The sequence below is a fragment of the Sciurus vulgaris genome (genome assembly GCF_902686455.1).
Source record: "Sciurus vulgaris genome assembly, chromosome: 9".
NCBI classification, from domain to species: Eukaryota; Metazoa; Chordata; class Mammalia; order Rodentia; family Sciuridae; genus Sciurus; species Sciurus vulgaris.
In genome coordinates this window covers 115,415,106-115,431,164 of record NC_136469.1, presented here as the reverse complement: position 1 = coordinate 115,431,164, position 16,059 = coordinate 115,415,106, and the positions used below count along the sequence as shown (strand labels likewise).

The 16,059-nt window shown below is 42.5% G+C and overlaps 1 protein-coding gene across 2 annotated transcripts in view; it reads left to right on the top strand.

Annotated features, from left to right (window-relative positions):
• Positions 1-7,676: 7,676 nt before the first annotated feature.
• The window catches only part of PGM2 (phosphoglucomutase 2), a 31,698-nt gene continuing 23,315 nt past the window's right edge, over positions 7,677-16,059 (top strand). The window contains exons 1-2 of one of the 2 annotated variants that reach the window (XM_079153793.1): positions 7,677-7,824; positions 12,141-12,308. In XM_079153793.1, the coding sequence (XP_079009919.1) occupies positions 7,774-7,824; positions 12,141-12,308 (219 nt within the window). In that variant the 5' untranslated portion in view covers positions 7,677-7,773. Of the gene's footprint in view, positions 7,825-10,457; positions 10,679-12,140; positions 12,309-16,059 lie in introns of those variants that run through there. The other variant, XM_079153794.1, reaches the window with a different exon arrangement.

The window sequence follows — 16,059 nt, the reverse complement described above, 5'->3', positions numbered from 1 at the left end:
GGTAATCAATGAGCTCCAAAGATCCTTGACATTCCATTCTTCCAAGGGAAGCCTCCAACTTTCAGAGGCAGATGGCTTTCAAGGTCTTCATTTCCTATTTCTACACTAACTGACTGTCCTTAATTCTGGCTTCATTTGGACACCCCAGAATGTCTCCTGCATGTACACACCCCATCCATCCACCCCATAGCACTAGTCTCAGTAAGGGAGAATTTATTTACAGTCTGGCAACTTCCTTGTTAGAAGTTCTGGCTGCTTGAAAATTTTACTTGGTTTGATAAAGAAATATTGAGAAACCTGCCTCTTGGTGTCTCCAATGAGGTCCGAATTGTTTGGACATCACTCTGGTCCCCAGATTTCTAATAATAAATGTGTCAAAACATCCCCTTGCAAGTGTTGGTGTGGATGTGGGAAAAAGGCACACTCATACTGTAATGTATAAAGCTGCTCCCCCGTGCATTCCATTGCAGTCATTTCCCCGCCTCCCAACCACTTGTCAATCTGTGAACATCCTAGCTAGCTATTGGTTCATCAGTCAGCTTGCAAGTGTCCTTCTCCGGTATTGGTCCCCTGTTAGCCCAGCAGAATTCAACTGTTTACTATAGCTTCCTCGCCATCTTTTCCCATCATTCTGTCTGTCCTCCTCACTTTTCTCTATCCTCCTGGCTTTCCACTCTCTCTAGCATGCGCCCTTTCTCTTTCCTCTCATTTTCTCTCTTACCCTGCAGGGAGACATTCTGTTTGCTTAATAAACTCCCTTATGTGATTTCCCATGTCCGGCATGGTTCCGTGGGATTTCCCTTACATTGGTGCCGTGAATTGGGATGGGTCCTTCCACTGTTGTGAGTGGAACTCCATCTAAGCCCCAGTGTCCCCCGGACACAGCCTCATCTTCCATTCTGCCCAGACGCTCTGCTCTGCATCCATCGCCCCACTTCAGGTTGGTGAGTCCTCTAGGCTGGTTCCCCTAGGCCAATTTATACCCTCGAGGCGGCTGAGGGGTGCGGTACCCCCAGCCACAACTTTTATAGTTACGGCAGGCCCCTATAGTTGGTCTTATCTGCGGGGTGGATTCCTGATTTTATGGTGGAGATCTCTCAGGGTTGAGGCTCGCACTCGCATTCGCACTCGAAAATCCTGATATCAGGTCCTCAAACCCTCATCAGGTTTTGCCCGGCACGCACATTGGTGCTTGTGTGACGACACAATCAATGTGCTGCCCCTCATCTCCAGCCCAGTACTCTGGCCTCGGGACGCCCTGGCCACAGACTCGGCTGTATCAGTCCCCACCATGGAATCTGGGTCCTCCCATCTGGCAGATTCCACCCTGGGAAACTTTCACCCGACCCCCGGTACTTAAAGCCATCAAAATCCGTTTGTGTAATGGCACACAGCTTCCGTGAGCAAGCGGGCAGATGGAAAGGGATTCCTTATCTTCAAGTCTCTTCTTTCTTGCTTCTTGGCTCTTCCTGCAGGCTCAAGCGCCTCCAGACCCTGCTTCTCCGTCTTCCCCTGCTTCCCCATGTAACATAAGCAGTCCCATTCCCCACAAGTAGTGGGAGATAATTGTTTGACAATTTTCTGCATCCAAACCTAAATTAATTACTAACCAGGAAAAAGGGTTAAAAAGACCTAAGCATCAAGTTTCTGCTAGAACATTTTAGCCCCTTTCAGATTTAGATCTCAGTCAAGGCTTACACTGAAATGTAAATGGAGGAAGGCACAGTGGGATACCAGTCTCAAACCCAAAGGAAAAAAAAGTGTACATTTTAAATTTCTCCTGGGCTACAGCTCAAAATACTTTTCTCCCTTTTACCATTTCTCTCCTTCTCATTTTCTCATACTATAATTAATGACCATTATCATTTTTCTTCTAGGACTTTTGTTTTTCTTAAATGCTATATTTTTGAGCTCACAATTTTGATCCTACATACCTAGGTTAATGATTTTTGATCAGTTCTTTTTATCCAACTCTATTTTTGAACATCCGTTACATTGCAATGGAGATAAGCATTACAAGGCCTTTGCTTTTGTGTTAAATATAAGCGTGCATAAAAATTAAAATTTTAAAAATGGATCCAAATATTTTTAATTCATGTAATTTAAAAAGGTTCAATTTAAATTGGGTAAACTAATAGAAGTAAAATGTCTTTAAAATTAACTCACAAGTCTCTAGGTGGTCAAACTAATAAAATGTTGATGTTTATAAAATGTCTAACATCAATTTTTCTAGGACTTTTCTTCAACAGAAAGAGAAGCAAATACTGTTGGTACACTTGTCTGATATCTTGGTTTTTTTACAGTAAGATGAGTGAATTAGAGTCGACATGTATGGGATTACTCAAATGTGTTTGTTAGAGACATTAATTAATTTACAAAGTTATTCCATGGAGTAACATACTTAAAAACATTATTCTTTGTATATTAAATGTGTTCATATTTTCCAGGTATACAAGCCTTTAAAGTAAAAAATTTATCAAGCTGCTATTCTCCAAATTAAACTTGTCTGTAATGGTAAACCTATCATTTAATGTTCTATTATAGGACCTGTCATCAATAGGGTATATGTAAAATTTATTAAATGTATTTCTAAAAGTTATTGAGAGCCTGATTTGTTTAAAGATTAAGCATGAAAGCGTTTTACCACTTTGCCACACAAAAGGAAACTTAAAAGCTCTCTCAGCCTTTCTTTAATTCATGTTTTAGATATAATGTTAAATTGTGTTAACTAATGTTCATATAGACTCAGGAGTCAATATATGTAAACTTCTTAAAGATTGCTGACATAACTTTTTAGATCTGCATTTCCATCAGAGAATAGAGCTAAAAGCCCCACCTTACCTGAGTAAGGCTCTGCCTCACAACCCTGCTGCAGGTCAGAATGGCTCCAAAAAGCACCCAGATGCCTTTACAACCTGCTCTTCCCCAACCGGACTTCTACCTTGGACCCCTCAATTGACCCGATTTCTAAAAAGGGAACTCCAAACTGCTTGCCCCATGCTGCCCCTTTCCAGCTCGAAAAAGCCAGATCGGTTATCACCCTCTTTCCCTACAGCAGTGAAGGAGTTCCTAGAATTAGAGGGGTAAATGAAGTCAGAACTGGGGACAGGCAGTTAGTGTAGAAATAGGGGATCAGTCAACTCGAGGAAATGAAGTCCATGAAAACCATCTGCCTTTGGAGGTTTGGAAGGGGGAATGGAGTTTTTACATCTCACCTGCAAAACCAGCCCCAGTCACTTAGGCAGGAAGGAGAGAGAAGGCTTCAGAAAGAACTGGAGAGCAAAAGATTTTCTTATACAAAAAGAAATGGGGGAATGTAATGTATAAAGCTGCTCCTCTGCCCATTCCATTGCAGTCATTTTCCCCGCCTCCCAACCACTTGTCAATCTGTGAACATCCTAGCTAGCTATTGGTTCATCAGTCAGCTTGCAAGTATCCTTCTCCCATATTGGTCCCCTGTTAGCCTGGGGGAATTCAACTGTTTACTATAGCTTCCTCGCCATCTTTTCCCATCATTCTGTCTGTCCTCCTCACTTTTCTCTATCCTCCTGGCTTTCCACTCTCTCTAGTGTGCGCCCTTTCTCTTTCCTTTCTCTTTTCCTCTCATTTTCTCTCTTACCCTGTAGGGAGACACTCTGTTTGCTTAATAAACTCCCTTATGTGATTTCCCGTGTCCGGTGTGGTTCCATGGGATCTCCCTTACTCATACATTGATGGTGGAGTTGCAAATTTGTGTAGCCATTCTAGAAAGCAGTATGGAGATTCCGCAAAAAACTTGGAATGGACCCACTATTTGACCCAGCTATCCCACTCCTCAGTTTATACCCAAAGGACTTAAAATCAGCATACTACAGTGATACGGCCACAACAATGTTCATAAAAAACAATGTTCAATTCACAAAAGCTAGATTGTGTGGAACCAACCTAGATGCCCTTCAACAGATGAATGGACAAAGAAACATGTGCTATATATACACAATGGAATATTACTCAGCCATAAAGAAGAATAAAATTATGGCATTTGCTGGTAAATGGATGGAGTTGGAGAATATCATGCTAAGTGAAATAGGCCAAGCCCAAAAAACGAAATGTTGAATGTCTTCTCTGATAAGTGGATGACGATACATAACCAGGTGGGGTGGTAGGTGGGGAAGAGAAGAATGAAGGAACTTTGGATGCTGTAGAGGAAAATGGGGTGGGAGAGGGTGGGGGAAGGAAAGATAGTAGAATGAGACAGACAGTATTACCCTATATATATATATATATATGTATGATTGCATGAATGGTGTGAATCTACATTGTGTACAACCATAGAAATGAAAAGTTATACCCATTTGTGAGCAATGAATCAAAATGTAGTATGTAAAAATAAAAATTTAGATAAAAAAAAAAAAAGAAAAAAAACACTCCCTTGCCACCTGACTTCATACAACTTTTGAACCCTAGCAGACTCAGCCCATGCATCATGGAGGAACCCATATGCACCTAGAGTCCTAGGACTGCTCAGTTTTGGTCACCTGGCCCCATCCCTGCCATAGCAGAAGGGTGGAATGTGCATAAAGGCATCTGAGAGCACTCTGTCAAACAAGGGTTATGTTCTACCTGCCTGGTCTCTGTGCCCTACAATTTCTGCCATAGTGTTACTGAGAAGAACATTGGTCTCATGCAGAGAAAGGAAACCAAGAGGAGCAGACTGCAGACAACCTGATGGACAGGGAAGCCAAGGCTGTCCCTTTGCTATGGTTTGAATGTGTTCCCCCAAAGTTCATGTGTTGGAAACATAATTGGCAGAGTCCTCTGCACTTTGATCCTGAACTTGTGAATCTCTGGAACTATGCGTTAAATAGACATCGTTCTGAACTACCTAGCCTCTGGGACTCAGTTATAGCAACAGAAACTGGACTAAGAAAACCTCCTTCTTTTCTTCTTCTCTGGGTAGGGGAATGACCACACTTGCCAGGCTGCCTTCTGGGCTTTAACCACATCCTCGTTCATGTCTCTATTCAAACTGCAAATGCTCAGAGAAACTTCCTGACCTGGACAACCTCTGTCAACCTGGGCTTTCCTTGCTTCCTTTTCAGCAAATTTATCAGTTGATAATTATGAATTAACTTGTATGACTATATGATTAATATGCCTTTTCTATTACATTTAAATAGATATTACTGATCCTGGATATGTATGTTTTTCTTTTTACGATATAAGTAGAACATATAGGAAATGAACAAGTCATAAAACTGCAGTTCAGTGAATTATTACACATGAACACACCACTGTGACCTCCACCCAGGTCAAAAAGTAAAACAAGTCCAGAATCCCAGAGAGCATCTCCCTCTTTCCCAAGGGGACTTCTCTTGATGGCCACAGACTGCTTTTGCCTCCTTTTTAGTTTTTACTCTTATGACCTTTAAAAATTGGCTTACATTCAGTGACAGTTACCCTTTATAGTGCACAGTTGAGTTTCGATCAATCAATCCATGGAGTTGTGCAACCACTATATCAACCAAACTACACAACAGCTCCACCATCCCCCAAATCTCCCTGTGCCCTCTGTAGTCAACCCCATGCCCCACTCCCTGCTCTTGGAAACCACTAATTTGTTTTCTCTCCTTATAATTTTACCTATTCCAGAATTTCACACAAATTAAAAGATTCAATATTTTTTGGTGGGGGATGGAGGGGTGAGGGTGGGGAGTTTGGCCTCTTTTAACTTAATGTTTGTGAGATCCGTGACGTTGTGTATAACAGAATTTTCATTGCTATGTAATAGACCATAATTTATTTATTTTAAAAAATCTTTTTACCTTTATTTTATCTTTATGTAGTGCTGATGAAACCCAGTGCCTCACATGTTCCAGGCAAGAGCTCTACAACTAAGCCCCAGCTCCAGCCCACTATAATTTATTTTTACAACTTGGAATGAATATATCCATTCTATTGTTGATGGGTATTTGGGTTGTGTGCAGTTGGAGCTTTTATAAATAATGCTGCCAGGAATAGTCTTGCACGTGATTTTTTTATGTTGAGGTGCTCGCATCTTTAAGGCTTAGTGATCCTATCATCATGAACAGGTACTCCTATGTTGGCTTCTAGAAGTTTCATTCTACCTTTCACACTTAACGTGACACCTGACCTGGAATTAGTATTTGTGTGTGATGTGAGGTGCGTGGTTTCTTTTTCTTTTTCCTATGTGGATATACAGGTCATCTTGCACTATGAACTGAAGACAGTCTTTTCCCCTGCTCTGCGGTGCTGCCTCGGAAATAAATTGCCCACGCACATCTAGTCTCCTTTCTGGATCTTCCATTCTGTTCCATCAGTCTATTTATCTTAACACTTTCACTTTATTCTTTTTCAAGATTTTTCTCAGCCTTGCTTTCTTTTTCTTTCTTATCTTTCTCTTCTTCTCCTCCTCCTTCTTTTTTTGTACTGGGCATTAAACCCAGAGGTGCTTTACCATGAACTGCATCCCCAGTCCTATCCCTTTTATTTATTTGTTTGTTTATCTATTTCTTTTTATTTTGAGTCTTGCTAAATTGCTGAGGCTGGCCTCTAACTTGGGATCCGCCTGCCTCAGCCTCCTGAATCACTGGAATTAAAAGCATGTGCCAACCTGCCCAGTCATCTATTCTCAACCTTCTGAATTTCTGTTACAGAGCAAGAGCCCCACTGCAGAGCTGTGGCAACCACAGTAGTCCTCAGTTACTGGTTCTTATACTCACATCTAAAAGATTTCAGACTTGTGGCTCAGAGTAGCAGGCATACATTTATTAGACCGTATAGGAAAAGGGGAAAAGGGAACTTCTTAAGGGTAAGTGGGTCCTTGGGGAAAGGAAAAGGATATTGAGCACCTTCTGCCCTCCAGTTTTCTTGGGTGTCCCAGGGAAGTTTCCAGAGTCCTGCCGAGGTCTTCTTGACTTCTGACTGATGGTAATATTGCATCAGATTTCCAAGTTCCCACTGTGTGAGATTTTTATCCCACGGTGGGGAGATTTTACTATTATAATTTTATTATTATAGATCCAAGGCAACTCCTCAGCCTTGCAGACCCATTTTGATTGGAAATTGGAGATTCTATGGTTAGGGGCCTTTTCCTACCTCCCTGAGTTCAGGAATCTGGCCTGTGTAAAAGTCACAAAATCTCTCCTCTTCAGAGGAACTTGTGTTCTCATCCGCAGGGAGCAGACATTCGGACTTGCATTTTTCTTGCAAATAACAGCTTGTATGCTGAAGAATGTAATATGCCCAGTTGACTTACACCAGGCAGGAATTTTTTAAAAGAAGGCATGCTGGGGGTCAGCACAGTAGGCCCGGTTTATAGAATCAATCTCTTGCCCTCATGTTCCCACTGTTCACGTTTGTCTTACTTTTCTTTTCTACATAATTTTTAGGTTCCTATCAGTTGTACTCATCCACGTGCCTGACGGACAGTAGGAACTCAACCTTAGCTATCGCATGAATGCAGGATCTCGCGGCGTCCCAGAGATGATGGCAAAGACGTCCTCACTTGCCCGGTGCGAGCAGAGACCGTCCCCACTCCCAGCCCCGGAGTCGCACTTGCCAACTGCAAGAAATGAAGGCCCGGCGTGCGGTGCGTCACTCTCCTCCCGCCGGGCGCTGGCTGCTCCGGCGTCTCCCCGCCCTCTCCCCGCCCTCTCCCGGCGCCCCGCCCCCTCCGGAAGGGCCATTCGGCTTCTTGCCCTCGGCAGTGGCCGCGCGCGGACAGCGGCTGCGGCAGCTGCAACGCCGGCACAAGGAGGCATCGGCATCGGCATGGACGCCCGGCTGGAGCAGGAGACCGCCCAGTGGCTGCGCTGGGACAAGGTGAGGGGCGAGCGGACCTGGGAGCGCCCGGAGCGGGTGCTGGTTCCTCCCCAGGCGCGGCGCCGCGTTTCCTGCGGCGAGCGCGGATGCCCGAGCTTCCTTCCTTCCCTCGCCTGCCAGCCCGCCGGCCGCCGGCCGCCGGCCCCAGGGAAGATTTGGATACGGCGGCCGCCAGGCCTCCCGGGTTGCCGCTGGCATGTAGCGGCTTACAGATTAGTCCGGTAAAGGTTGTCCCGGAACAAAGCCAGCCATCTGGTCGGCCTGGACTGCATGATGGGTGTCCGGGCGCGAGCCCGGGAGGTCTGAGCGCTGCGTGACTCCGGGCTCCTTCTACTTGAGAAGCGCATGGCTTCCTGTCACTCAGACCCGCGCTCATCCTCCGCATTGGGCTGTGTGTCCCCACAGATTCAAAATCGCGCCGTCCCGCCTGTTCCTTTCGCCTCTGGGATCTTTGCAGAGTAATGTTCCATTCCACCCTTCCTGAGGGCTTTCTTACAGAGTCCTCCCTAGTGGACCTGGCTGGCTCAGGAATTTGCATTAGTGATACCACCGTTTACCAGTGATGAGTTCTGCTCCTTTTAATGTTGAAGTTTGAACACTAGAGAAGCATGCCAAGGCAAGCATATTAAGCAAGTTTTATTTAAAGGTAGTAGTACAGACTTCTCCCGGCAGGAAGAAGGGGGCCATGGCTGATGTTCTAAAGTCCCTCGAAGTGAGCCACCCTACATCTTTTATAGGTTAAGGTCTCTTTTGTTCTCAGTTCTCTCCCCCCTTATCTCTCCTTCCTGTGCCAGGTTTTGCAGGTGAGATGTAAAAAATGAGAAGCGATGGGGCAGGGGAAGGGCCAAAGTGATTCAGCCAGGCAAGGGCCCAGGGGGCATTAATTAGCAGCTCCCTGCTTGTAGTCCCTAACAAGCACAGGTAAATTTGATAGTCAGTGGGCTCCGGAGATCTTTGCTATTCCATTCTCCCAGGGGCAGTCTCCAACTTCCGGAGGCAGATGGCTTTCATGGCCTTCATTTCTATTATTTGACCCGATCCCCTATTTCTACTCTAACTGCCTGTTCCCAATTCTGGCTTCATTAGGACTGCCACTTTTCTGAGAAGGGATAGGGAACCATTTGGACATAGCATCACTTTTTCTGTTTACTTTCTTAGAGCAAAGAGGGTTGGGACCCACCCAGCTCTGGGCAGCACTTCCTCTCTCCTAACTTCAGTCCGTCCTTTACTACTTGTTCCTTCAGGGTGCTGTTGTTTGCCCAGAACATTTCTCTGCTTGCTTCTGCTGAATTTATGTCTTATATTATAACCCCTGTTTGGTGTCTAAGATCTCATATTATTGCTTCTGTTATGGAATTTACATAGAAAGGCTTCCCTAACTCCTAAGAGTAACTTATTTCTTTCTAATACAGTCTCTAAACTGCCAGTTCTTTTCCAGAGCTCTTCCTGCGATTAGAAAAAATGCACACGGGCATACACACACACACACACACACACACAACAATTGTAGATTTATTTATTTAGTATCTGTGTCCGGGGCTGACTTCAGGGGGCAGTGAGACTGCACTTGGACAGGACCTGTGATCCCAAGGACCTATTCTTGCCCCCACCCCCACTGGAGATTGATCAGGGGTCTTCAACCACTGAGCCACATCCCAGCCCTATTTTCTATTTTATTTAGGGACAGGGTCTCACTGAGTTGTTAGTGCCTCGCTTTTGCTGAGACTTTCTTTGCTCTCAATCCTCCTGCCTCAGCTTCCTGAGTGCTGGGATTACAGGTGTGTGCCACCCTGCCTAGGTGGGCCTACTCTTGATGTCATTCTCTGCTGTCTTGTCTTCAAATACTTAATTGTTGAACAGTTTCATTTTCTACTGTTCAGTCATTTTCATTTTGCACTGGGTTCCTGAAAATTATTTAGCCAGTGCCATCTGCTCTCACTTCCACAGTTTATAGTGCCTGGACGGTGCCTGGCATACGGTAGGTGTCTGACATATTTGTTGAATGAATGAATACAGGGGACTGCAATCCATTCAGAGGGGACCTTTGTCTTTGTCTTTATTTACCATTCTCTGACTCCTATATATGAAAAGTCAGCAAATCCCATTTCCAGGATACTCTTTGCAACTCCATATGGGGATTTTTTTCTTTTCTGGAAAAAAATAACTTTGTGATTCTTACGGGAAGGAAAATGTTTCCATTCCTGATAACTTAGTAATGTGAAGTATATAGCATTCTTTTTTAAAGTCAGAATTAGTAATTCATTTTTCCATAAATCTTTCTCTTTGAGGAAAAAGAAAATGTCATTTCCACAAAATGTTGTATCCTTACAGTGTTGGAAGCCTTGTTGGGTAACAGTGAAAGGATGTTGTCCTTTTTTATTTTTTAATATTCACCTGTCCTTGATGCTCTTTTCCTCTGTTTCTTCTTTGGCTTGACTCAGTCACCTCACCAGCCAATTCATCCTTCTTGGAACTCCCATCACCAAAAAGCATTGCAGCTGTTGGTCTGATTCCCCACAGGCTGGGGAGCCCCTGGACACCTCCTTTGTACCTTCATCCCTGTACTTTTCCTGGATGTTAGTTTTGGTCACTCCCAGTGCCAGTCCTCATTTCTGCTGCCCTCTGACTTTTCATTATCTCTCTGTCTGCTTTGTTTCTCTCAGGCTACTGAGTCCTTTATAGATATCCAAGACCAATTAGGATTAACCACATCTACACTGTGAATCAGAGAATCACTGGATGTTGGATGTGACTGTGAAATCTAGGTTTTCTCATCCACTCAACAGATATTTATTGAGCCTCTTTTACGTACCAGTTCTGAGCCCCTCCTTGGGGGCACCTGACAATTTGATGGGTAAGATTATAGTGTGTATGGCTTTTAATCAAAAAAGGTGGGGTTTTACGCAATTCCTTTTGAATCTGGGACAATCTGGAAAGATGGGCATACTTCCAGGAAGCTAAGGTTTTATTGCAATAGCATTTCAAAGTTTATGTGGTCACGTCTTGCCTGAGTGCTCATCTAAGTGAGTGATAAGATACCATCTCTATATTCCCCTGAACTCTTTTTTAAAACTTTTTTTAGTTGTACATGGACCCAGTACCTTTATTTTATTTATTTATTTTTATGTGGTTCTGAGGATTGAACCCAGTGCCTTACTTGTGCTAGGCAAGTGCTCTTCCCCTGAGCCACAACCTCAGTCCCTTCCCTGAACTCTTCATTGAAAAGTCTGATGGGGATTTAACGTGATTGTCATTATTTTTCTCCCTCTTAATATTTTCTACAACTGTTGTACAGAAAAAATAGGGCAATGTATAATGAACTTAAGTTATTGTCTTAAGTGTCTCATTTGAAGCAATTAATGTAATAGAGTGCCTAGTATGTCTGAGGCCCTGGGTTCAATCCTCAGCACCACATAAAAATAAATAAATAAAATAAAAGTATTGTGTCCATCTACAACTAAAAATAATTTAAAAAAATTTTAAAAACACTATGAAAGCCCTCCATCTGTTACTTGCTTGCCTCTAGGAGTTATTTTAAGATTCTAACCTAATCAGTTATGTGAATACCTTGTACAAATTATAAAGCATTGTAGAGAATTTGGTTTTGATTTGCATTGTTCACTCTGTCACTCTCTGGGAAAACATGAGGACATTATGGAAGAAAATGAACATTTAATTATATAAGTGCCAAGCAGAGAAAGATATTTTTCATTACTTTAATTTAAAACCTTAAAAACCTTGTCGGGAAAGCTCTAGTTTGTGCCCAGGTTAAAGATAGGGAACTTGAAAATTCAAGAAGCTAGCTGACCTACATGGAGTTGGTAAGTGATGTGTCTGGAATCCCATTCTGAGTCTTCCATTTCTCCAAAAGTGCTTGCCCTGGTAGGAAAGAAAATACCCTAAACATCAAACCAACTCCCTATTTCAGACTTCAAAATCATCAAAAAATTGGAAAGCCTATATATATATATATATATATTTTTTTTTTTTTTTTTTCCCCCAGAGATTAGAATTGTTGTGGTTTCTTTTTGTTGTTGTTTTTGTTTTTGTTTGGTTTTTTTGTACTGGGGATTGAACCCAGGGGCACTTTACCACCCAGCTCTTTTTATTTTTCCTTTTGAGAAAGGGTCTCACTAAGTTGCTGAGGCTGGCTTTGAACTTGTGATCCTCCTGCCTCAGCCTCCTGGGTCACTGGGATTATAGGCGTGTGCTACCATGCCCAGCTGGGTTCTTTGTTGTTGTTGGAGTTTTTTCGATTACAAGTTTTTCACTCTTATTCATCTTATGCATCTTTAATGTATATTTCTTTTTTGTAGAATCCTTTAACTTTGGAATCAGTGAAACAATTAATTGCAGAAGGTAATAAGGAAGAACTACAGAAATGTTTCGGGGCCCGAATGGAGTTTGGGACAGCTGGCCTTCGAGCTCCTATGGGAGCAGGGATTTCTCATATGAATGACTTAACCATCATCCAGACTACACAGGTACCACGTTTTTATAATTCCTAGTTCCTCTTAACATAGCCCCTGGCTCCTTTTGTATCTGTGGACCTAATTTGTTACAATTGTGGACGTGTTTGTGGACTTGGCTAGTGGCAAGGAGTCAGCACCTTTTACTTTATAAAGTAAGGCTTGTGCAGTTGGTCAAAGAAATTTTGTTTTAAAACTCATTTTGACATCCATCTATCCATCCATCCATTCACTTAATAAATTTGTTGAATACTGACTATGTTGCAAACATTGGAGATGTATTAATGACTAAAACAGATCCCCTTGTGGAGATTCTGTGGCAGTACAAACCCACCTACTAAGCTGACTTTTAAGGTCTTAGCATTTCTACCATGGTTTAATAGATGCTAGTGATGAAAAGGTACTGCTAGAGTTACCAAGAGCCTATTCTATTTAGTTTTAACTTACGTTAAATTGAAGCTTACTTGAAATTTTTACTGGTTGAAGTTTTACTGAGTTCCCTTACCTCAATTTGTGACTTTCATTGTCAAAGTTAAAACCCAACTTTTAGGAATAGAGATGAAGAACGTGACAAAACAAGAAAAGCTGCCCCTGAAGACTGGGAGAACAATTGTTGAGGGAGGTGAAGTAGAACAGCTTATTCTCACTATTTCTCCAACTCCTTAGACTTGTTAAGAATGAACATTGCACCCAGCACCAGAAAAAATAAATAAATAAATGAAGAAACATCATCCTTAATTCTGGGAAAGGCAAGGCTAGAAAAATTGCCTAATAATGGTTACTTGCATGTATACCCCTGTGTAAAAGGTGGAGTTGAGCATGTTCTAGTGAGACCTCAATAAGGAAAGCTTATCGAAGGGATGAGCCCTGGGAACCCTGGCCACAAACCACAGGCCTGTCAAGCTACAGGCCTCCCTGAGATGTTTTTGGAGGGAAGGCTTAGGATGTGGTAGGCATGGGAGTCCTTTGCCATTGTAGGGATGGCCCCTGAATGAGATCACTTTTTGTTTCAGTTACTAAGGCCATGGAATAAATCACCCCAAAACGTCGTGGTTTGAAACATCCATCACGTTTATTTTGCTCACAGATCTGCAGTTTGGGGAGAAATCCATGCAGACAGCTCTTCTCTGCTTCTCTTGGCATCATCTGAGCCAGTTTTATTTTAATAATAATAATAATTTGTGATATCCTTCACTCACATGTCTGCATCTATTGCTGGTATAGGCTGGGATCACCAGGGCTAGAACACCTACATGTAAAAGCCATATTGACTTTAATGATTAAGTTTGAAAGCCACACAGAGTTACTTCCACCATATTCCACTTGTTGAAAGTGACTCGGTAAGGCTGCTCGTACTCAGGGAGAGGGAATGTAGAAACCTACTTCTCATTGGAGGAAGGTCAATATCAGATCATGGGATGGGATATATTGCCATGATTGGTCACATCTTCTGTTAGGTCTAATTGTTACAGGATCTCAAGATTTTAGATGACCCAAAAGCTTTTTCCAAGTATCCATTATATCTACTTTTCAAAAATGGGTCAATGCATCCCCAAGTAAGACTTAGAATTTATCTCACCTACCTTTCCCCTAGAAGAATTAGTTTCTTCTGAGGATAGACCCTGTGATAGTTAAGAATCCTGTAAAGCAAAATGAATAGATATTTTAAAGGTCATCTGATTCAACCAGCCACCCCTTGGAACACTTTGCAACCTCAGCACTCCAAAGTGATGATTTAGCTATGTGGGAATACAGGAGGTGAGGATGACAGTGTTAAGAAAGCTTCATGAGAGCAACAGGTACATCTTTAACTTCAGGATAGTTCCAACCTTGGAGGAAAGAAAATTCCCGGAACAGCCCCCTCAGCCCTGCACCCCAACTGTGAGGAGCATCCCCAGGCAGAATGTGGATGTGCAGCCATATTGGTTACTCATCCCAGTTCTGACTTCCGTTCTGGTGGAGGCACCCTCTGGTTGTGGAGTCCTATCCACAAGTTCCTTTGAAATTTGCCTTGTTTGATATATGTGAGTCAACAACAGTTCCAAAACAGGGCAGAAGCTGGAGAAAGCGTCTATTTCTTGCCTCATTGATAGAGGTTATCATTTCCTTCTGATAGTTAATTTGTGTCTATTTTATGCTGTTTGTGATCCCTAAGCTTAGATTAATTAATCTAGACATGACTTATCAGTGATGACTTATCACTATCCTCTAGAGTAGCCCATTCTGTCTTTGGACCATTCTCTATTCAAAGATGGTTTCAAGGCTGGATGCTATGCTGCATACCTATAATCCCAGAGGCTTGGGAGGCTGAGGGAGGAAGATAGGAAGTTCAGAACCAGCCTTAGCAGCTTAGCAAGGTCCTAAGCAACTTAGCAAGACACTGTCTCTAAATAAAATATTCAAAAAAAAAAAAAAAGGATTGGGGATGTGGCTCAGTGGTTAAGCACCCCTGGGTTCAATCTCTGGTACAAAAAAAAAAAAAAAAAAATGGTTTTATAATTTTGAAACTAAATCTTTCTGTAGCATATACATATTGATCATAGTTCTACTTTTTAAAGTCAGAAAAACAAGTTTCCTCCTTGTGTTTTATAATAACTTTTCAATTCTGAAAACCTCCCTCATTCCCAGTGAATCATTTGTTTAGAATAAACATCCTTTTCTCTTGGCCATTCTCCCAATTTCTTGTCCTCAGCAGGCCCAGAGCTTTTAGAGAATTTGGAGATGTGAGGATTTTGACTAAAGTTGCATGCTTTTCTGGCCCCTCAAACACTGAGGAATAACACAGGTTGACTAGGAAAAGTGAGGGGTGCTCTTGCTGTTGTAAGCCACAGAGTATTAGGCATCCGGATACCTTCCAGGGAGCCCAGAAAACACATACCCATGCTTCCTAATTTCCTTGAATCACTGAACCTCAGAAGATGTGCCTAATGCAGTATATTTGTCAGGGAAAAATTAAAGGAATCCTACATTGACACTGCTTTGGCAGTAGGCTGTGAAGAGTTATATTTATTTTACAAGATTTTCTCTAATTAAAGTGAAATAAATGATGGGCTGGGGTTGCAGCTCAGTTGATAGAGCACTCACCTAGCATGTGTGAGGCACTGGGTTCGATTCTCAGCACCACATAAAAATAAGTAAAATAAAGGTATTGTGTCCATTTACAACTAAAAAAAAATTTTTTTTAAAGTGAAATAAGTGATAGGAACCATCATTATTGCAAAACCAGGGTTCTCTCTGTTCTATAGTAATATCCAGTAATTTGCATCTTCTTACTTCCAGGTTCACTGTTTTTCAGGCTTCTCTATTTGAGAGTGATGTGATATCACTCTATCACTGGGGTACAGGAGTAGTGTGCCCCATCAGGTCTGGGCAGGTGGTGAGAGCCCCAAACCACACAATTTTTATTTGTCTAGTTGGTAGTGCCCTGTATGTGGACTGTATGGCCTCCTTTAGACTTTTGGAAAATAATATCACAAATAAACTAAACAAAACTGATTTTGATCACTTAATTGTCAAAGAGAAGGAATATAGGCTTTGAAGGAAAACAAGAATTAGAACTATGTGGCGCACACTCGGTGTTGGACTCGCAGCATTTAGCATCAATTCTTAGGACAGCCCTGTGTGGTAGGTACTGTTCCTCCTGTTTTACACAAGAGGAAACTGAGGTGACGAGATGTGACGAAAGCTGTCAGTTGCTCGTAGATGGTGGAGTGAAGTACTAATCCAGGTTCTGACTCCAGAGCATGTGCTTGAACCCCCTCACTGA